Source organism: Phoenix dactylifera, chromosome 1 (assembly GCF_051530095.1).
Source record: "Phoenix dactylifera cultivar Ajwa chromosome 1, Ajwa_hap1_PhDact_Kaust_v1.1, whole genome shotgun sequence".
In the NCBI taxonomy this organism is placed as follows: Eukaryota; Viridiplantae; Streptophyta; class Magnoliopsida; order Arecales; family Arecaceae; genus Phoenix; species Phoenix dactylifera.
Genome location: NC_143190.1, coordinates 3,434,700 through 3,457,443, shown reverse-complemented (window position 1 = coordinate 3,457,443; position 22,744 = coordinate 3,434,700). Strand labels below are relative to the sequence as shown.

The following is a 22,744-nucleotide window of genomic DNA, read 5'->3' as shown; positions in this document are numbered from 1 at the left end:
GGTTTTTGGCTGAGCGGGCCGTGCCCGGCACGGCCCGTTTAGTCCGTGGCCCGGTGGGCCCGAGCCGGCCCGGCCCGGGCCGATGCCCCTGACTACTTGCACTCAAGGAAAATAGCAAGTAAGAAAACAAGAAAAATTAAAAGATTGTACCAATTTCAACACATGAGATGTTAGAATCCGTGCCAAAACAAAATCAGGGCACAGGTCCATAAATGAGATGGCACAGATTGTAGAGCAACATAATATCTCACAAAGTAGAAACATAAAGTTAGCAATGATAAGGTGTAATGCTCGTACAAACTCCAGGCCCAGAAATCACAAGCAACACATTCGCAGAGTCACAAAATGAATACAGACAGAAAAGTGGTTCTCATATCACACCATACCAAACCCTCTCAAAGCAACCTGAAGTGAAAATTGTCAGAAGCATATGATATAAAACTCAGGCCATCTCTTCCTCTTCCTCTTCCTCCTCATACTCTTCTTCGTCAGCTGTTGCATCCTGGTATTGCTGGTACTCGGCCACCAAATCATTCATATTGCTCTCAGCCTCGGTGAACTCCATCTCATCCATTCCCTCACCAGTGTACCAGTGCAAGAAAGCTTTCCTCCTGAACATCGCTGTGAACTGCTCACTTACCCTGCGGAACATCTCCTGGATGGAAGTTGAGTTCCCAATGAATGTAGATGCCATCTTCAACCCCTTTGGTGGGATGTCACACACACTGGATTTGACATTGTTAGGAATCCACTCAACAAAGTAGGATGAGTTCTTGTTCTGCACATTGATCATTTGTTCATCCACTTCTTTTGTGCTCATCTTCCCACGGAACATGGCTGAAGCTGTGAGGTAGCGGCCATGTCGAGGGTCAGCAGCACACATCATATTCTTAGCATCCCACATTTGCTGAGTCAGCTCAGGAACGGTGAGGGCCCGGTACTGCTGGGAGCCTCTAGAGGTTAAGGGCGCAAACCCCACCATGAAGAAGTGAAGGCGGGGGAAAGGGATCAAGTTGACCGCAAGCTTTCTAAGGTCAGAGTTGAGCTGACCTGGGAACCTTAGGCAACAGGTTACACCACTCATGGTAGCGGAGATGAGATGATTAAGATCACCAACTGGACCAAAGAGAAAGAAAAAATGAGGCTTTAAGGCCATCAAAGAACAAGAAATAACTATGAAAGATTTTATATTGCAAGCAGTATGGTCCATTAACCAACCCAAGACAGCAATTCACATTGGAGTTGGAAGTCTAAAGCAATCCAATACAGGGCAGAATAAAGAAATTATAATTCTAATTCAGCATATTTTACCAGTTCTAATTAACAATCAAAATTCGCAAAAAATGACAATGAAGTTTAACCAGTGCACTCATTGAAAGGAAAAAGGAGGAGAAATAAAAGAACTTACAGGTAGGAGTGGCAAGCTTGAGAGTGCGGAAGCAGATATCATAGAGAGCTTCATTATCAAGGACCATACATTCATCAGCATTCTCGACAAGCTGATGGACAGAAAGTGTAGCATTGTATGGCTCCACAACTGTGTCAGAGACCTTGGGTGATGGAAAAACTGAGAACGTCAACATCATACGGTCTGGGTACTCCTCTCTGATCTTAGAAATAAGAAGTGTTCCCATGCCAGATCCAGTGCCTCCTCCCAACGAATGGCATACTTGGAATCCTGCAAAGGCAATCAAACAGATAAACAACAACATTCTTTAAAATGATAACTGCTTATTTTTTGGGATAAAAAAACAATCAGACCACAATTGCACCACGTGGTACTATAACAATTTGAGGAGATAACAAAAAGCACCACATTGGCTCAAAACATGCCTTATCTATAAGAGTCAGAAGCCACATTTGCTTTTCCATACCAAAAAAGGAATGATAAGTATATCTTGAGATGCATGCAACCCTTCCATAATAATGACCTAATCAACATAAAGTCCAACTTAATTATCTAAAAGCAGGAATAGCTGAAAGAAGGATAAAGAGAAACATGTCATGAGTTCATAAGGCTGTATACATCTATGGTCAGATATAATCTGATCATGGTTTACCAGGCCTTCTCCGATTATGCCTTACTATGCTAAACTAAACTAAAATTCCTTGAAGATAGTTTAGAGCATAATTTGTGTCCAAAACCCTCTTAAATTTGCAATACTTATTGCTTACTATCAAATCCTTATTTCTGACAAAATTAACTTAAAAATTCCCAACAACTACGAAGACCAGAATATAAAAATATGTTAAAATATATGATCACAACCTTTCACCAAGCCAATACATTAGTAGTCATTGCACTTTCAAATTATAGTCGTTACACTCTTTTCAAGGATCTGAAACAAAAGTTGAAGAGGAACAACAAAGAAGTACCATATGAGCTGTGGTAGGGGATTCCCCTTGAATCTTAGATGTTTTGGTTACTCTTAGGACTTTCTGACAACAGAACATGTAAAGCAACTGTAGAAAGGCCATATCAAACCAGTAAACACAGATGTGCCCATAAGACGTTGTAGTACATGTCACCTTGTATAGAAATACGCACTAAAGCAAGGTTTAAATACTTGATCATAAATACAAAGTATTACTATTATTATTTTGTCGTGCTCATTTTTTAATAAACTAAAGATACTTATATATAATCCAGGTATCGCAAATCACTGGTCCAAGAGCAAGAAATAGACACTACAAGGTCACATGTACTGGGTACTTGGAAATGTATCCACCCACGGTGATCAACGCTACTTTGTGAGCATCCAATAATACATGCATTTAATCAAGTACCAATAGCTACCCAAATACTTGCAGCTATAAGATATCAGCAGTGAATCATAAAGGACACCATCAGTCCAAGATTGCTAACATATTTTACCCCTTAAGTGATAACAGAGCAGAGTTCAGACAAAGATCTGGACATTAAAGTTACATAAAATTTTGTCCTTATAAGATTGCCTACACACTCATCAATTAAACTTGCCAATCCAGATACAAAACATTGAAAAACATATGCCGGGTAAGGATCTGGATCATAACAATCTCCACCAAGAATTCATTTTCATCTAACCAATGAATAGAAAGACCTGTACATTTTATTTGTAGTTCTCGTCTCCTTCATACCCACTTGGCGACTTTCAATCTCCATGAAGGATGCAGAAACTATAAATTTCACTCAGATGTATATGACAGATCTGTGGTGACAGAACAGAGCTACAATATCTTTCCAGCTGCCAACTAAAAAATAATATTGTATGGGTTCGAAATGGATTAAATAGAACTACATGAACACACAAATCATTTACCTCATAGAACATACAAACTAAGCATTGGGTTGGTATAAAGGGGGAAAAGTAAAACATTGGATCCCCATAGAGATGAATTCATGCTGGCACTTAAACATTAAAAATAAAATGTTTTTATATACAAGATTCAACAAAGAAGAGAAATAAACATTAAAGAACAAAAGACACCGATCATTTTAATTGGACAAAAATAATAGCTAGCCATCAGAAAACAGGGACGCAAAACTTCTACAATTATAATAATAACTAACGATGCAAGTAAATAACAAGATTGATGAGAGGAAAAATCTTAGAAGAAGGAAATTAAAAAAACAATGTGGAGGAAATACGAATGGCAAACTTGCAATTCGTGATTCTTAGAGTATAACCTGAGCTTGCATATAAAAGGAAATCCAGATTTCAAGAACCAGTAGTCTTAACACGATAATATCATTGGGGTCCGATTTTTTTTCTAAGAATAGGATAATTAACATTCGGATATCATATACAACAAAAACTAAAGAAATATATCAAAAACCCTAACTACCTTCAATGAGACAAATTACACAAATACATCTGACCATATGTAAATTACATCGAAAAACCAAATTAACCACATTTCAGAGACAATGCGGAAAAATCAAAGAAAAACACATAAAAGCCTTCAAAAAATGCTACCAAGATGGAATCTTTAACGACATCAACAATAAAATGAACAAAACCCCTAGCATTCTCCATTTCATACCACAAACCTTGCAAGCAGTCGCAGTTCTCGGCCTCCTTGCGGACCACATCAAGAACGGAGTCGATGAGCTCGGCGCCCTCGGTGTAGTGCCCCTTGGCCCAGTTGTTCCCGGCCCCGGACTGGCCGAAGACGAAGTTGTCCGGCCGGAAGACCTGGCCGAAGGGCCCGGATCTCACGGAATCCATGGTCCCGGGCTCCAGATCCATGAGCACCGCCCTGGGGACGTAGCGCCCGCCGCTGGCCTCATTGTAGTAGACGTTGATACGCTCGAGCTGGAGGTCGGAGTCGCCGGAGTATTTGCCGGTGTGGTCGATCCCGTGCTCGTCGCAGATCACCTCCCAGAACTTGGCCCCGATCTGGTTCCCGCATTGCCCGCCCTGTACGTGAAGGATCTCCCTCATCTTCGCCTCCAAGCGCCGCCCTCGTCCTGTGCGTCTCCGGGCGGCCCGGCTAGGGTTCCGACGAAAAGGTGGCGGCGGCGAAGGGAGGAGGGGATGGTTGGAGGGGAGCGGAGGGCGGAGAGGGGTGAGCGATTTGAGAGGGCTTTTGTAGGAGGGTATGGGGTGTGCTCACCGGAGTTTGCTCACCCGTTCATATATCAGCCTATCGACTGGGTATCACGCGCGTGTGATGTTCTGGGAGGGATAGAGGCGAGTCAGGGGCGGTGAGAGGATCAATGCAGTGCTTCGCTGGAGCGGACGGTCGGGAGGAAAACCGTTACGGTGTCGTTTATGGGAAATGGTGTGGGTCGGCTGTACGGGAAAATGGTGTGGTCACTACATAGCTGGACCTCCCCCGAATCTATCTAAACTTTCATTCGAGGATGACAGCATGCACCTGGATTTCCAAAAAGAAAAAGGGGGAGGGGCTGGGTAGGGTTGCTATTTTTATTTTTATTTATTTATTTATTTATTTATTTATTATTATTATTATTATTATTATTATTATTATTATTATTTATACAACGGCGCGTCACACACGATAAATATGGGTGCAACCAACAAAATTAGAAAAAATAAGTGGACAAAAAGGAGGAGTAGATACATAATTCTTTCAGAGAAAATCTTTGGAGTGATGAGTCGCATAGAAGGCAACTCAATCAGCAGCACTGTTTGCTTTCCGGTAGATATGAGTGTTCCAAAAGAGGTCACACTCTCTCAAAAGTCTGCACATGTCGTGGAACAATGTAGTAGCGCTGCGCCGACCTCAAATCCACTCGATCATTGTAGCCGAGTTCCATTTGAGGAGGATACGGTCCGCATCCAGAACAAACCTCACATAGGTGATGGTCTCTCATGTGGCTCTAAGCTCGACACTAATGACAGAAGTATCGAAGATCCTCTGGCTTTGATTGCCACCAGTCTGGCGTCATGGTCTCTAATGACAAATTTCACACCTCCACTGCCCCCTCCCTCATCGACACTTCCGTCGAAGTTACATTTAATCAGTTAGTTCTTCGTTGGATCGTATCTACTTCTTCTTCTTCTTCTTCTTCTTTTTTTTGTTAAGATGAGCATTTCACACTACTCTAATAAAAATACAACCAAAAAAATAGAAAACAAGATATCTCTAGAAACTCTAGGTACAATGCCTCAGAAGTCTAGAAAAATCTGCTGGAATGGTCAGCCACAAAGGAGGTCATACAGTCTGTAGCTCTATTCACCTTCCGATAAACGTGCCTCGCCCTAAAGAAGATACAACCTCTCGCCAAGCCTCCGATGTTCTAAATCCGGAAATGCGACCCTGTCCTCCTAGCTCGACTTTGAATCTTGTCAATCACCATCACTGAGTCACCCTCCAACAAGATGGCGTCGGCCCTCAAAATATGGCTGTGGCTGGCTCAAGCGGCCCACAGTTCTACTTCAGGCACTGAGTTGGTGAAGATCTAGCACCCATCCGCAGCAACCAGTCTGGAATCTGGATCTCTGATAGTAAAGCATGTTCCTTCTTTTCTGCTAATATCCAACACATATCCGTCAAAGTTATCTTGAGAATACTTGAGAGCTCCCTAAATCATACCTTAATTATTAACCCCTCTGGGCCGGTTTTATAATATCTGGTCCACAAGCAAAGAGAAGCTTATATGCTAGAAACAGTCTTTTGTGATGTGTTGATATTTATTGGAGCAACTACAAAAGAACTTGTAATACTGTCAAATTTTGGTTCGGATGGTATATATAGCTCTTGCCGCAAGTGGCAAAAGGCGAGGTTCGATTTTGAAGGATGTTGGTCCTTGCTTCTATGTATAAATCTTAGGTTCTGGGAATATTTAGCTTTGTCTGTCCAGGAACTTCCATTCCAGCCTAAGTAGAAAAAAACACAACTTGAAATGGTATGAACCACATTTTTTTAAGTTGAGCCCTTGATAATGATAAAAATCTTGGTTGACTCATGAACAATGAATGTGATGGATTCTAATAAAGGATTTAATGGATGATTGTGATATCATCAGTGTATCTTTGGTAGATAAAAGATATTTAAATACATCAATAGATAATCAAAGTGGGGCTCCTTCTTATTCTCCAAAAAAAGAGAGGAAAAAGCAAAGAAAAGAAAAGAAAAGAAAAACCGATAATCACCCTTTCAAATTTTGGATGATGTATTTGTACATTGAGGTAAAAATGCATATAGAGATCAAGTGAACCTTCCAAAGTCAAGCGCAATCTGGAATTTTATTTTTATAAATACAATAGTATTCTTCTAATCCGCTTAATACTACAATTTTTTTTAAAAAAAGTTCAAAGAAGTTCTTTATACTCAAAAAGGTCAAGATCTTTAAATGGTTTACAGCTTAAAAAGAGTTTATATTTTCACTAAAAGGTTATAACAACATGGTAAGATTATTATAGTAAAAGATGACATATTTTTGCTTGAAGTCTGGCATTAGGTGTAGGGTTTTGTGCATCTTGCTATTAGAAATATTGGTTCTATTGCTTTTATGCAGTTGTAGTTGATGGTAACCTTTCTCTCTGTAACAATCGAAGACCTTACCCAAAATGACTAGCCGAAAGGTATTATTTGGATTTCTTGATCCTGTCTAAGTACTCAAGATTTACCCAGCAAATAACCGATGTCGGACTAAACACATGCTTGCATGGATCCTTACATACTCCTCTCGTTCAAGTCATGACGTCCTCGTCAGACTAAAGGTTCAAATCTATTCAAATTTAATTACAAACACCACGATCGGCCCGTAGTCAGCCCTAATGGATCCATGCTACAGTGTCCCTAGTCCACATAGTTTATGAGCCAAGTCCACTCTGATATTATTTATAACAATACAGGATCTTACTCAAAATGGCTAGCCGAAAGGTATTATTTGGATTTTTTGATCCTGTATAAGTACCCAAGATCTATCCAGTGAATAATCAATGTGAGACTAAACATACGTCTGCACGAATCCTCACACTCTCCACCGGAAAAATGAAAGACATTTTACTAACAAAAGTCATCTTGCATTTTCCTCTCTCCATCTTATAGTTTTACAAATTCTCAAAGAAGAATCAATGGATTTGTAGAACGACAAGAAAGTCTTATTGCCATTTACCATGCCCAACTCCCATAAAGGATTTATAGCAAGAAACTGTGTATTTTATTAGAAATAAAAGAAGCCATGCAAGTTGGACCAATAGTGATCGATGTTGGATAAGATATCAACATGCATGGGAGCCGTACTGGTAGTTGTTTTCCATGCTTTGGAGTGACATGCCAAGCTGTTCTCATTGAACCCCAGAAAATTAATCAAATAACTATTGGTTAGCAAGTCATCATACGATTGAATACATTATAGAGATGGAAATAGACTGAACTGTAACTTTGAAGCTAGAAGCCAAGTACCATCATTAGTTTTCATCATTGGGAATCCTGTTTACTTGGTGATGATCCTTAGAAACTAACACCCATCTTCTCCTCAAAGATACTGTTAGTTAAATGGATTTGTCTAAGGGACAACAACAGATTTTTTTTTTTTTTTTTGTTGGAGAGAGAAGATATTACATGCATTTGATGAGTAGGTGGCGCCCTATCATGCCCTTACCACTTTTTGGGTGGTTTAATGAGGTGGATATTATGCTTTAGTTCTACTCTATATATATATTTTGAAGCATATTGTAAAGATAAACTGACAATGTAAATGTTATCATATTTGATAATATGAATATTTCGAATGATCTGTTTGATTGTGATACGTGTTATTATATAACTTTTGTTGTTTATATATTTGATAAATATATATAGAGTTTTAAAATTTTTAAATAATTTTTTTTTAAAAAAAAATTAACTTTCACAATGCTTTACAGCATTGTTAAAAAAAAGCACTACCGACGCTTTTTAGAAATTTTGGCAAGTTGATTTTCAATGCTTGTATTGCGACGCTTTTGCGACGCTTTAGAAAGCGTCTGAAATAAAACTATCAACATTTATAAGCACCGGTGTAGAATGCCTGAAACTGATGTGGTGACATCAACTAAAATAGGTTGTTTTAGCAGACTATTGGCATGTTTAAAGGGATTAAAAGGGAAGTCTAGAGCTTAGCATTTTCAACCAACAGAAAGAAAATCTCATGGCTCCCCACTGCGTTGGTTATTGGTCCATGGAAGAGATTGCAGACCAAAGACAGAGAAGGGCTGGCATCAGATTAGTTTGGCCAAGGGACTTTAGTTAGAAGGACTACAATCTGATTTGCTTCTGGTCACAGATAAAGTAAAGCTATAAAGGAGCCAACAACTCGATAAGAAGCCCCAAAAAATAAGAAGGCTGATCTCCACCATTTCTCTCTCCCTCGTCTCCTCTCTTCTCACACGTCCTCTCTTCCTCTTCGCCGTGACCCAGCTCTACCCCTCCACCTTCATCTCGCCTCTCTTCTCCTTCTTCGTTTTTTCTCTTCTCCCTTTCTCCCGGTCTCTCCTAAGGTCCGTATGGTGCTGCCTTCTATCGCACTGTAAAGTAGTGCAGGATAAAGTTTGTCGAGCGGACGTTAGAATATAGCCATTTCCCTATCATAATGATCATTAGTTTAGAACATAAATTTAAAAATTATTTGAAAATATTAGCCTGCGATTGAATAGATGATACATGTATCTGGTTTTTGAATTATTAGGTTCCGAGAAACTCTAACAATATGATTAGATTACTTGATTGTTGGTATTTGCAAGATAAGTAACATTTGTTTAAAATTAATTGTGCAAATTATTATCATAATTTTAAAATGTATTGCTAATAAAATTCTCTAATAATATGAGATTCAATTTATCATTACCATTTTACTTATTAACTATATGATTAAATCTTCACTACGAGATCAAACATGTAAAATTATGTTGGTCGTACACTTGTATGTTCAGCTATAAAATTCAAAGTGACATTGTAAAATAAAAAGACTTTATACATACATACATACAACCTATGTATTTGGGTCCTTGGATTGGGTTTCTTTCTTTACTCATATCTAGAACCTATGTCTACCTTATTCCAGCAATGGTTGAGTACAAGTTTCGGTACCTTATTAATATGGTATGGACCAGTACAACATGTTATTTTTATGAACATATGGTGCATCTTTTTTTACTAGCACGACAAAATTAAGAAAAGGTATCAACAAAAAACACAATTTGAGTTAGGGTGGTTTAAGTCAGGTTGATTCAAGACATTCTAATGTCGGTTTGGTTGGTGCTTTAAATTTAGAAATTTGTACTTGATTGGGTTTAGTTAGGTTGAGAGGAATACAAAGAACATGGTTAAGCTTCAGTTAGATCGCCTGTAATAGAAATTGAGTTCGATTTAGATTCGGTTGGGTTTCCCATGCTCTAATCTAAACCCAGTCCAACTTGAAACGAGGTTGACATGTTTCAACCAAAGCCAACCCAAGGTGTATATATATCAGCCCAACCTGAGTCAGATTACAGATTAGATTATTAGATGGTTAAGGTTTGGGTTAACCTAAATCGAGCTGTGTCTCTTTATTTAGGCAATAAATCCTCTACATGCTAGAGATGAAGCTGGTGCAAAGAGGGTCTTAACTTCCAAAAAGAAGATGGTGACATATTTCAGATGAAGAAGATCTAAAGCTAAGTCCAGATTGTCCAACTTGTTTAATGCCAAATTATGAGGTTTGCATGTCAAATCCTTGACTCAAAAAATGTTACTCAAGTTTGATAGTTCTTGTCTAGAAGAATGTGGTATACCATAGTTATCATTTTTAAAACCAACTTCCTATACATTAATCTGATAGATTGCTTTACTGGAGCCATCACTTGAATTGTTCAAGATTAGACTACTTTCATAACTTCCTACATCGTGGTAGCTATCCAATGCATCTATAAGTTGAACAAACTAAAATTTGGATGGGGGATGTGTGGCCAAAATAGTGAAGAGCTTTTTAAAATGAAGAGCTGTTTCATTAATCTGATTTTCTCATTGTAAGGTATTCAAGTCAAACATGAATTTGGGATACTTTTTATTTATTCTTAAATTTCTCCTTTTTAAAATGGTTGTCAAGCAAATTAAATGTTCCATTAGGCTCTGAAAAAATTCTTCTTTTTATTTTAATTTTTCATTGTAATTGAGTTTTATTGCACTAGAGAATGGGTCCTAAGTGTTCAAGGAGCCGACACCTAAATATCCATGTATTTTCATCGATTTTATATTTTTTTGAGTTTGATAAAATTGAGATTTTTCTCATTAATATAGTTGTAAGATGTGATCCAGCAAAGGAGTTGTGATGCAAGGCTACGGTTTTCAAGAAAAGGAACTTGTAAGAGGCCAGGCGACTTAAATCAACTTTTGATGGAGATTTTGGTGCAAGACAGAAAACCTTTTAGTAAAGTTTAATAAAATGCTAACTGTGAGGTAGAAGATCCAGCAAAAAGAAAAGGTGTGAAAAGCCTTCTATTTATCCCTACAATCTTCTCTCTGAATTTTTAACCATTCTTTATTCTTATTACTTTTGTTATCTATTTTAAATTTTTCAATTATTGCTTTCTCATATTTTATTGTGAAACTTGTTGTGCTTACTATGTATGCTGCGGAAAAAGATAGCTTTTAACTTCTTTACTCCATAAGCTCTCAAAACCCTAGCACTTTATTTTTATTTTTATTTTTTTGTTGTTGAACAAATAATTTATAAAATTCTAGTGCGGATATATCAAAAAAAAATCAAAAAATAGCAAGTCTTGGAGCGCTCTAGACAACTTCCTCTTCCAACCTATAGGGCTCTTTCGGAGTGATCTGCCACATACTAGCACTCCTTATTGGTTAGACTACATTTGGCTATCGACATGCATAAGTTTTCATATATTTATTTTTAATAAATGGATTGTTTCTACTGTTCAAGCATCCATAAATGTGACATCCCACTAGGGAAGATGTGCATTTTAGCTAAAAATCATCAGTGAATTTAGTGTTCTCTAAAAGTTCACACATTTCTTTTATTATATTCGTCACGAATAACCTGATATCAATTGTAAGGTTGGATTATTGTCCACCTTGACACATTTCGTACCATATGCATATAGTCTAATTAAACTAAAAGTTTTGTCCAATTTGAATCGATCTCAAGTCAAGCAAGCTAGAAAGCAATCGAAGAGATGAGCCTTAGAAGCATGCAAACGGATAGGTCTAGAATAAGTCTTGTACGAGTCCTTCAATCGAGTCCCTCTTCTTTAATAGGCACTTTCCGGTAGCAGGTTTTCTTATCTTGACACATTTGTGGTGTAGAACTTTTCAGAGAATTTAAGAACAATGAAATGTGGCCACAAAATGTAAGCCTAAGTTACTCTGAAATAATCAACCTCAAAATGTCAAGGAGAAGGAAAGAAGAGGTAAATGAAGAATATGAAGTCTTAGCGTTTAAAGCAAACAGAAATAAAATTATGGTCAGTTCATTCATCAATAGAAATCATCAGCTCCACAAAAAATAATTGAAAATCAGAAGTGGAAACTGATCTTATGACCTAACTAATGAAAACTTTTCTAAGGAGTTGGGACCACTTAAAATGTTTCCTCCTTAGAGTCTACAACAAATTAAATAGTGGCAGAGAATAATATGGTAGAAATAAAAGTTGGGGAATGAAATGGAAGTCAGGTAGAGAGGCAAACCATCCAGATTTTTAAGTCACAAACAAGTAAAGCTCACAACAAGAGACCATTTCATGAAGCATTAGCATGTTAATTTAATGAGCAAGAGCATGAAACCTTAGAATACAGTGATAGAAAATTCAAATCCTTTTGTGCCTTTTGGATTGCAACTGTTGTTGGTAATATTATGATTAAAGCTGGGCTATAATCCAGTGATTGCACCTATCCTCCATTTGAAGGAGGTTTTGGATGCAACCCCCTCAGAGGTGCTTTTCCAAGTGTATGACCTAGGTAATTCTTACATGGTGCAAATTCCCCCATGAAGGAGGTTTTAGATGCAGAGGTACAGGAGGTGCTTGTCCAAGTATATGACCCAGGTAATTCCTACATGGTGCAAGGCTTCATCAAAAGAAATTCCTACATGGTGCAAGTGCCCCTACTGTTATCCTTAACAAAAAAAAAAAGATAGCGAGTAGCACTAAGTACATGGGATACAAATGAGGGAGAAGATTGTTGCAATCCAATCAACCAATGAGATGGATGGTCACTACACCCCACCCCCTCGCACCTTTTTTTTAAAAAAAATAGATGTAAAGGCCAATAAAGAGCCCCACCATCTTTCATTAAGGCAAATGAAAGCTGCAACACAAAACCAGCCTAATGCTTTGGAGGTTTAATTCCTAATTATTTTAAACTTATATTAATAAATGATTCTCTTCTCTTGTATTTCTTTCTTTCACATAGGGTGAGAGAGCTTCACAACCAAGGGTTTGTTCTGTGAGAGCTCAGTCTGTTGTACATGAAAAGAACTATGGGGAAGTGAGAGTATTGTAAGTATAAAAATTAGCATATTCTTGGACAAACATACTCTCCACTCTAGATATATAACATTGGCCTGCATTACCTAGTAATAGGCTAATTACTACATTGCGTACGTAATTCAGCAGCTAAGGCCAATCTAGATATCCATCTGCACCATAGAAGCACATTTTGATTCTGCGAGACATATTGGATCATATACACAGTATTTTTGGACCCTGAAATAATCTAGTGGAGCTGGGGGTGCATGGTAAAAACCTCTTGACCAAGTATCAGTTGATTAGAGTATTTAGCATCATGGCTTCAAATTGCCTAGAAATTTTCTATATGTGCTCCCGGATCCATAGAATCTTAAACTAACAAGAGGGAGGTCCCCACTCAGTTAATGGCCACTGTAGGTGTTGTCCCCCTTATTAATCTCTTTTCTTTCTCCATTGTACATGTGCTTTTGGATATTTGTAGCAGGTCAATTCCAACAGGAAATCCATACAACTCCAAGGTACTATGTGTTCATGCAGTCTTTTAATTATAGTCTTTTAATTATCGGAGTTGGTTAGATTCCATAGATTTAGCTCCCATTTTTCATCGATCTTGGTACTCTTTTTACCAATGACATGGAGCAGAAAGGCACACTTGAGCTTCATTCCTACACATATGGAGGGGATCAAAAGGCCTAAGCTAGAGTAAGCATGGCCAGGATCGATGCTTACTGATGACAAGCTCTATGGAGTGCTAGCAAGTTTGGAAGCATCTCAAAAGTTGGCTAGGAGTCAGCTTGTCAATGTTAATTTGAGATCCCAATCTTCAAAGACAACTGATACTTTAAATAAAATTTCTTGTAGTTAAGAGTCTACATGGTGGTAGACTTCATCTTCTGGGCTGATGACCAAAACTTGTGACATGGGATTAATTTGAAGAGGTCACCATCTGCATGGCTGCGTCATTTATTTTAATATCTTTTTGGAATTACTATAAACATTCACTTTCATTAATTTTGTAGATATGTTACATTGACTTGATCACACATGAAAAGATGGTCAAGGAAGAGAGACAAAAGAGGAGTCATCTATTACAAAGGAATAAAATCTTGTGTTTTGAATGTCTTCTTTCATGTTTCTTTCTCTTCGTTTTCTTTTTTAATATTTTGCATGGTATATCGTAGCTATTCTCTATCTAGGTATCTCAGTTGTTGTTAAGCAAAAGTTACTTTGAGATGGTCTAGTTTAGACGTGCAAGTTAGTGAAAGAGGGAAAACCTAGTCAAATGGAGATGTAGGCTTAGAAAGATTAGAGCAAACAGAAACTAGGCTTATTGCTTTCATGGTCCAAAGAGGAATCTTTTGAGTGCACTATGACTGAGGCTTCAAGTCATTTTTTTTTTCTTATATTCGTATGACTTCATCTTTGAGGTGGTTGAGCTTTGATTTATTTGGCGTCGTAGGAACCATGCCGACCATCTATAGAGTCGCATGCCAATTGAAGCTTCTATATTATATATCTACGCTATAGTAAAAAGAGGCTTTGGCGATGCTTTATATGATCTTTACCGATGCTTATAAGTATCGGTAATATTCTTTCCGGCACTTTTAAAAGCGTCGCCAAAGCATTGCTTATGTTAAAGTGAAGAACTAATATCACATATTTGCACCATCAGGCTACCACGGTGACTATTTAATTTGTTGCCTATGCAATTTGTGGATGAATAATATGTTTATTTACTATGAAGTGGCATTGCAATATACATCCTCGAAAACCTTGATTCTTTCACACTTGCACCATTTCCATAGAACTATGCTGGTGGTAGCCACATTGTACATTTCTTTGATACAATTGAACCCTAGACCTTCTAGGGATGGCTCATAAGTACTCAAGGTTTGAACACAAAATCTCCTCCCACAAGAAAAGGGGTGAAACCATTAAGCTATAACCCTATTTGCTCTTTGCATCTCATTTCAGAATTAGATATTGATAGACCTTTTTCTTTTAAGACATGTATGTGCCTCGAGAGAAGTAAGGTCCGGAGATAACCCTTCCGAGGCCTTGTAAGCGGGTCAGGAGATGGCCGAGCCGTAGCCTCATGGTCTGTCGACCATTCTTCAGTTGATAGAATTATGGTTCCTAACCAAGGGGATCAAAAAAATAAAAAAAAAAAAAAGGAAGGAGAAAGAGGCAAAGAAAGAAGAGAAAGGGCAACAAAAATGGGAAAAAACGTTAAAAGAAATGAAGAAACCCTAGAACTATTAGAATAGAGGCAAAGAAAGAAGAGAAGAAGACCGGAAAAGAATACCTACTAAAGAATCAAAATGAAGGAAGAGCAAATGAAAGAAACCTTCAACTACTGGCCTTGACTGTGAAAAAGGAGGGAGGGGGGGCTATGGTGAAGAAGCGCTCATTCACTTTCGCTTTGGACGTTCCAATTACAGAAATGCCCATAATGGAGAAGGAAGGAAGGTAGTTCGTCTTATAGAATCCTCAGACGGTGCGGATCAATCCGATCATTTGAATGCTTCGTTCGATCTCCCTCCACATGTCGCCCCGGCATTTAATTTTGGGCGATCACACAGATCATCGTTATTAAGAAGTCTAATTATCTCAAGGATCCCACCATAAATGATAATATCTCAGCAAGGTCGGTGAACACCACTAGATAATATATGCAGTCAGAACCCTCTAAAAAGCTCAAGAAATGGCCAAAAAAAGTGACCTCAACCGGTTGGCCCAACAACTTACTTCGACATATCAGCTCGGTAAATTGGCACAACTACTTTGTTCACTCGAGTGTAGAAAATCAACTCGGATTTGGAAGTGGGGAGTAATAGATATGCCTTGGATTCGACCTTTCCCAACATGGACATACCGACCAATGGGTGTTCCCACGTGGCCTCTGTTAAAAGTACCATAAAAGCCATTAAGGCTCGCCCAATGAGAGGCCATTACCGCTCATCTGATGATCATGCACAGTTAAGCCCCATGACAAAATGTACGGGCAGCTACTAAGCAGTTAAGATGTATGTTCGCGTCACTCATTTACAAACTCCGACCCTCGTCTGAAAAAACAGCACCAAAGAGATCTTTACGTATACTTTCTCTACTTGCCGCCACTCTCTCTGTTGAGTCTTCACTATTTTTCTAGGATTCTTGCTTGACTTAAGTATCAGAGGATCTTCCATTAAGCAAACTCCGGTAAGTAGACTTCTTTCCTGTTTCAGTTCGGACAATTCATCTAAGCATAGCCACCATCGACCGTTTTCCTTATCATCTTTAGCTCAAACCGGCCTTACGGATCCAACCAGCATTTTCACCGACCTCACCAGCACTTGCGATCACATTAGCATCAATCTCCAAGCGCCCCACGATTGGGCTGGATTTTGGCGGCAACGAGTCCCACTCAAAGGGCAAGAGAGTCCCTTCTAATGCTGCATTGAACTCAACAATTTTTTTCCCCATAATGTTCCCCTCCTACATATACTATTCAAATATTTATAGCTCCTCAAACCAAATAGCAAATTATAGAACTCTTGCATTCAAACCTGATTTACAGGGCCATTGGAAGAAGCAGGTATCAAAGGGCATCACAGGTATGGCATTCAAGATTTCCTCTTTTTTTTCCTGAAAAAAAAAACGTTGCCTGGAGTCTTCTTAAACTAGAATACAACTCACTTGTTTTAAAAAAAGACTCCATGCCACGGTTTTTTTTTTTCTATCGTTGCCATTCTTCCTCCTCCTTTCCTGACACACTCTTTGTCCGTTTTGTTCTCATCTTTTTGATCTTTTAATACAATGGCATGACTTTCCCTCTTCTTCAATTCAAAAAAAAAGAAAACCAAATGACAAATGGCGTCCAGAGGCCTCTGGAGTCGGCTTAGTTTGGGGGCAAAAGTCTAAAAGGTCTAGCTCAAATCACTTAAAATTTTGTGACCTCAAAAGACCTGGTAATAAGAATATAATTTCTAGAAGATTGTAAGTATGCATGAGAAGACTCGGCCTACAGAAAGTCCAAATCATATGACGTGGTATTATCCCGCGACCAAGACAACGTCATTGATCTGAACTTTTGAAATGATTATATCCACTCCCCCAATTCCCTTGTTTTTTAGATATTCTTTGTTTATGTTACTCTCGAATCATGATTTTTTGACTATATATATATATATATATATATTTATAAATGAATCTACACTTGTGTCGATTTCTACTTAAATCCAATTCAAGTCTAGGTTTAAGGATTAGAGCCTCACATAATTGATCTAAGCTGTTAGATATGATCTACTATCTCTAGATTGCTTACATATCTAAAATTATATTATTCGGAGATGTTCAATATCCATACATTAAGTGGTCCAAAAATGTTTTCTGTTGAGCGAGGAAACATATTAATAGCACCCTCCCAGGTGGAAGGGACAAGGGTGGTGTGCCTCCACATGGCAGGCTGAACAAGGAAACGGGACCGTATTTAATAGGTCCAAGTTCAGATGTTCAAGTATGCTAAATTCTAAGCATACCAATCTGGGCATGTGAATCTTGCACGCCATTTTATTTTATTTTTTTTAAATGAAAATACACCAGAATCTTGCAATCAGAATTAGGCACCTAATTATGACCAAAAAGCAACGTGTGTCACAAAATTTACGGACTTGTAGACCCTGACATCTGATGAAGACTTCAGCCAGCTGCTTCCCTCGTAGCTCACATGTTTCCAAATAACCATGGTATAGAAATGTGAATATGTGACTGTAAAAGTAGAAAAAAAAAGAATGATGCAAGTTTGACGCATGTTTTGTTATGACATCTCTCGTATATTTTTTTTGAAAAATATATGTAATTAAGGTGAATGGTCATGTGTAACACGACTCCTTGACCAAAAATTTTCTGGAAGCCGTTGGCTCCTCCATCTCTCTATATATAAACTTACTTGTGTGGGAATCCAGGCTCAGAACTCAAAACACCAATTAAAGGTGGCATCATAAAGTTCCACACACACACAGAGAGAGAGAGAGAGAGAGAGAGAGAGAGAGAGGGTGGGTGTCTTTTTGCGTGTGGAGAGACAGAGATCTGGAGAGAGATGGGACAAAGGCGAGGTCGAGCGCCATGCTGCGAGAAGGTTGGGCTGAAGAAGGGGCCATGGACGCCGGTTGAAGATGCGAAGCTCATAGGTTACATTCAAAAGCATGGACACGAGAATTGGCGTGGTCTCCCCAAACAAGCAGGTGCGTACTACTTTGATTTGTTCTCTTGGTTTATCCAAGACCTTTGCAAGTAATAGAGCTTGGAATACATTTTGGTTCACATTTTGGTCTCCCTTCAATAAAAGAGATGAGGGATTTGGGAAGATGTAAGTGGAAGGCTAAATGATCATGTCGCGGTGATACAGAAAGATATTTTTTTAGATTTCTTAGTTCAGTATAAATACTTACAACGAATAACCGACGTGGGACTAAACACATGTCTGCAGAAATCTTCGCAATACAATAGCAACGCATGATGCTGTTTTCCTTGAAGAATATAACATAAGCTAGGAAGTTAGAGATTTTGTTAATTCGATGCAGGTTTGCTTCGATGCGGGAAGAGCTGCCGCTTAAGGTGGATTAATTACCTTCGGCCCGACATAAAGAGAGGGAACATCACAAAAGAGGAAGAGGAAACCATCATCAGGCTTCATGGACAGATGGGGAACAAGTAAGATTATAGAATCCAAAGTCTAGCTTATTAGGTCCATTTCATCATAATGCTTCAGCTTTTATCAAGGCTTAAATTAACTTACTATATATTGTTGTTCAGATGGTCCAAAATCGCCTCATGCCTCCCCGGAAGGACCGATAATGAGATCAAGAATCTGTGGAATACCCACTTAAGGAAGAGACTAACACCAAAGGAATCGAATAATCCTTCGACCAACAAAACTAAAGTTCCTCCAAGCTCACCCTCCAACTCTAACATTTCATGCGACAATGATGGTAATACAAAGATTGATGAGGACGGCAAGCAACCAAATGTTGGATCCTCTGAACCTTTAGAAGGAAATAACTCATATGACATGGAATGCAGTCAAGATTCAGTGAACATAATGAGTGAACTCTTCATGGAGATAGATCAATGCATGCTCATAGAAGGATTATCTGACCTTTCAGCAGATGACTCTAGAGATTCTTCCGGCATCTCTTCATTGGAATCACACATAACATCTTGTGATTTCCAGGAGAAGTCAGTCCAACAACCACTGCAGGACGACGGAAAGAACCACCAAGATTACTTAATCCGAGTACCTGAAATCTCCATCGATGCAGAAATTTGGAGCATAACAGATGATGTGGGTCCAGTGGTGGAAGGTGGAGCTCACACCATTCCAATAACCTCTGAAGGAGATTCAACAAGGGAGGTTGATGACAAGGGTTGGTTGGCTTACTTAGAAAAGGAGCTTGACTTGGAGGGAACAATGGATCTCAATGCGGTCGAGCAACTTTGTCCGACGGGATATCTTGGTGGGGTTTTGGAGGACTTTGATCCAGTCTCCTGTTATTTTCAGAAGAGACACTGTCCGCCTCCCTCGGATCTTGCATCCCAGGTTGGTCCATATATAGGATGACTCAAATGGTGGAAAAAAGCTGCAACGTCATGCAACCATCGTTAGGTCTTTCGACCCCCACTAAACTTTGCTTGAATCATATTAACCTTGACCGTGTATATTTTCTCATGGGGTTATTGTCCTCCTATCATCATGATGAGATCATAGTAACATCAAACATATATCATCTATGGTGTACGGTTTACACTGCAGAGTTCTGTGCAGCACTCGATAGCCGCTATCAGTAGATAGACGTTTTATTTGATATATAGCTGCCCATCTACTGATGGTGGCTATCAAGTGCTGCACATTACTTTACGAAGCAAATAACGCACCCCAGAGAATTTTGAGTCGCCGTCGACGTCTCTCTCCCTCTTGTGAATGCTGGGGGGGAGGATGGGTGCGGGTGGCTTAGACACAAGGTAGGGGACCTGACAAAATGCTCATTTGAGGGTGGTCTCAGAATCTGGTCAATACCAACTACAAAGTTTATATGGCTTAACTATTGCGTGCAGATAGGGCACAGTTTTCTTCTAATAATTATTGTGCGTGTGACTTAGAATATGGTCAATCCCTACTAGACAAAATTTACATAGTTTAATGGGTCTTCTAATAATGTTTTCTCAGCTCAATTATTCGTCTCCATGTATGAGATGGTGAACGACACGATAGAAAGTGGATAGCAAATCAGCCCACTTTTTTTTTTAGGGAAAAAAAACTTTGCATGGGCGATATAAGAAATTTTTGAGATAATGATGACATGCATGAATGAATTAAATCGGAAGGTGCAAACAATTAGACTGCAAGATCCTTGTAACAAAACCATATATATATATATATATATATATATATATATATATATATATATATATATATATATATATATATATATATATATATATATATTTGATGAGATAAGAATAATTGCATCCTAAGGAACTTAGAAAACGCCACTGTTTATTACTTTGAGAAGCTTAAAAGTGCACCTCTCCATTCTGGAAGTCAGTCTTCTTCAAAATCGACACTTTTCTCTGCGGCAACAAAAAAGATGTGAGATAATGTAAGGATGGTTTCATCAGGCAACTCTCTAACATTCTTTTTCCAAATCTATTCCAAATAGCAAAAGATAAAGCATTTCTGCTTTGTAAATATCTCCATCATCAAATCTATTCTTTCCACCAAGTTATACGAGCAAATCCAACTTGACCTCTAACAGTTTGAATCTGTCCTCCAATCCAACTCATTGAACCTAATGATAGTTAGGGTTGGCAATGTTTCACTGTTTAACCTATTTAGCTTGATCCAACCTGTTATAGGTCGGATTAGGTTATCTATTTAACAAAATAATCAAGTTCAAATTTAGAGTTTTGACCTATTTAATAAATAGATCAAGTTCGGATTAATAAATTTTTGATCTATCTTATATCTAATTTTATCTGTATCTTATCTGATCTGACCCGATTGCCATCTCTATACTACCTTGATGTAACCCCAACGCCTCTGGTTGGAAGCCATTTAACTTGAGCCCATCTCTTCAAAGCATGGAATGAAGACCTCGGCTATGGCCCATAAAGTGCCCAGTTGGAAGGAGAGAAATAATGGGTCTTCCACAACAGAATACAAAACTCACGGCTTCTCCAAGCATCAAAGAATGTTTTAATATTCTTTGAACTTCATAGCTTTCAACTCCTTCCTCCTTTAGACACAATCTATTACTGCAGTTACCTATTCTACTTGTTTTAATTTAGTCCTGCAATTATACTCTTTCATCGATTTAATCAAAATTCAGGTCCTGCAATTATACTCTTTCATCGATTTAATCCAAATTCAGGAACACACCAGTAGAAGAAGAAGAAGAAAAAAGGACAACTAGTTGCCTTAGCTTGTGTGAGATTTATAGGATCAGTAGGGAAGTTCCGGGTCCATATCCTTCCTTCTTGAGGATAACCAAGAGATAACAGTGAGAGAATCACCCTCCACCCAGAGTGTGCTTGCTCTAAGAACTTGGGTAGCAAATTTTGGCTAGAAAAATAAATAATGAAGGATATCAAATTTGTGTAAACAAAGGCAATATAGAGAGTTTTCATAAAAGATATATCAATCTTTAGAACTTACTAGTTACCTTTTCACAAAAGATAATGATCTTTCTTTCATGTGGTACTCTACATGTCAAATGCTTTGAATCTAAACCATATAGTAGCAGTCAAGTAAGACAAGGATTTAGCAGGCAGCTATTAGCTCAGGCCATACTTGGCATCATTTTTTCCTGCTTCCATATTTTAATATAAATACATGAAAATTGAGGCAAAAAATCTATTTAGTTCCATTGTTTTACATTCTATTTTTAACATTAATTTTGATAAGTTGTAGAAAAATAAAAACTAGATTTTCTTGTTTCTATTCTTTTTTTAAAAAAAATAAGAAACTTGGTTTTCTATCCACCACCACCCTCTCTGCCACGGCCACCTTCACCCTACCACCACTTTCATGATAAAATTTAACTATTTCTTAGAATAACCTTTTATATTAGATATATTTGTATGTTTAAAATTTTAAAAAAAGTAGAAACAAAATTTTTATATTCTATTTAAAAAAGTAAAAATAAAAGTGATGTGAAATACAATCTCAATTGGATCTTCAATAGCAAGGCTAAGAACTCAAATAAATAAGTTCTTGCTATCCTTTTTAGGCTGTAGTCTTGAATTTTATAAATACTATTGTTGGTGGAAAAATGGACCACCCCACAAATGCAATTATAGCACCCAAATCCGTCCGCAAGATCGAGCTCATCCAAGTGATCGGGCTCTTCCGCTCTCGAGCTCATAGGCCGAGCCGAGACTAGAAGGCCGAGCACAGAAGGCCGAGACCAGAAGGCCGAGCACAGAGAGTCGAGCACAGAAGGCCGAGACCAGAAGGCCGAGACCAGAAAGCGCCGACCAGAAAGGCAACCCCGCCACAGGACACTCCGCTAAGCAACCAGCTTGGCTCGACACCCGTGCCGGGCCCGTGCCTTAGCCAAATATCCAATCTCCGCCTAACCCTCTAAAGGATCTGACAACTAAATACATGACTCCACTACAATCTGCCACCATCCCCAAGTCATCAAGGCACAAGATCTCCGCAGGCATTCGGCACACCCTATCATTAATGCATGAGACCCCCTCAGGCCTCCAATGCACTCAGTCATTAAATGAACATGGCTCAAGGTGATCTCCGGATCACTGAACCATCAAAGCGCATGGCTCTTCCTGACCACTGGTTCACT

General features: G+C 38.5%; 2 protein-coding genes across 2 annotated transcripts; one reads left to right on the top strand and one right to left on the bottom strand.

Moving 5' to 3' along the window:
- Positions 1–227: 227 nt before the first annotated feature.
- Positions 228–4,638, bottom strand: LOC103709839 (tubulin beta-5 chain). The gene is made up of 3 exons (XM_008795356.5): positions 4,034–4,638; positions 1,409–1,678; positions 228–1,116 (listed from the first exon to the last, which is right to left on the bottom strand). Exons 1-3 carry the CDS (start codon positions 4,425–4,427, stop codon positions 443–445), a joined length of 1,338 nt encoding a protein of 445 aa, XP_008793578.1. The 5' UTR covers positions 4,428–4,638; the 3' UTR covers positions 228–442.
- Positions 4,639–17,445: 12,807 nt separating this feature from the next.
- On the top strand, positions 17,446–19,696 carry LOC103709857 (myb-related protein Zm1-like). Its single transcript, XM_008795381.4, has 3 exons — positions 17,446–18,124; positions 18,464–18,593; positions 18,696–19,696. The coding sequence occupies exons 1-3, from the start codon at positions 17,980–17,982 to the stop codon at positions 19,498–19,500; spliced, it is 1,080 nt and encodes a 359-aa protein (XP_008793603.3). The 5' UTR covers positions 17,446–17,979; the 3' UTR covers positions 19,501–19,696.
- Positions 19,697–22,744: the final 3,048 nt, after the last annotated feature.

Coding starts and splice junctions, on each gene's coding strand:
- LOC103709839 (XM_008795356.5), bottom strand. CDS start 4,427: ATGAGGGAGATCCTTCACGTACAGGGCGGGCAATGCGGGAACCAGATC. Junction 1,679..4,033: donor GAACTGCGACTGCTTGCAAG/GTTTGTGGTATG, acceptor TTGCCTTTGCAG/GATTCCAAGTATGCCATTCG. Junction 1,117..1,408: donor CAAGCTTGCCACTCCTACCT/GTAAGTTCTTTT, acceptor TCTTTGGTCCAG/TTGGTGATCTTAATCATCTC.
- LOC103709857 (XM_008795381.4), top strand. CDS start 17,980: ATGGGACAAAGGCGAGGTCGAGCGCCATGCTGCGAGAAGGTTGGGCTG. Junction 18,125..18,463: donor TGGTCTCCCCAAACAAGCAG/GTGCGTACTACT, acceptor AATTCGATGCAG/GTTTGCTTCGATGCGGGAAG. Junction 18,594..18,695: donor CATGGACAGATGGGGAACAA/GTAAGATTATAG, acceptor ATTGTTGTTCAG/ATGGTCCAAAATCGCCTCAT.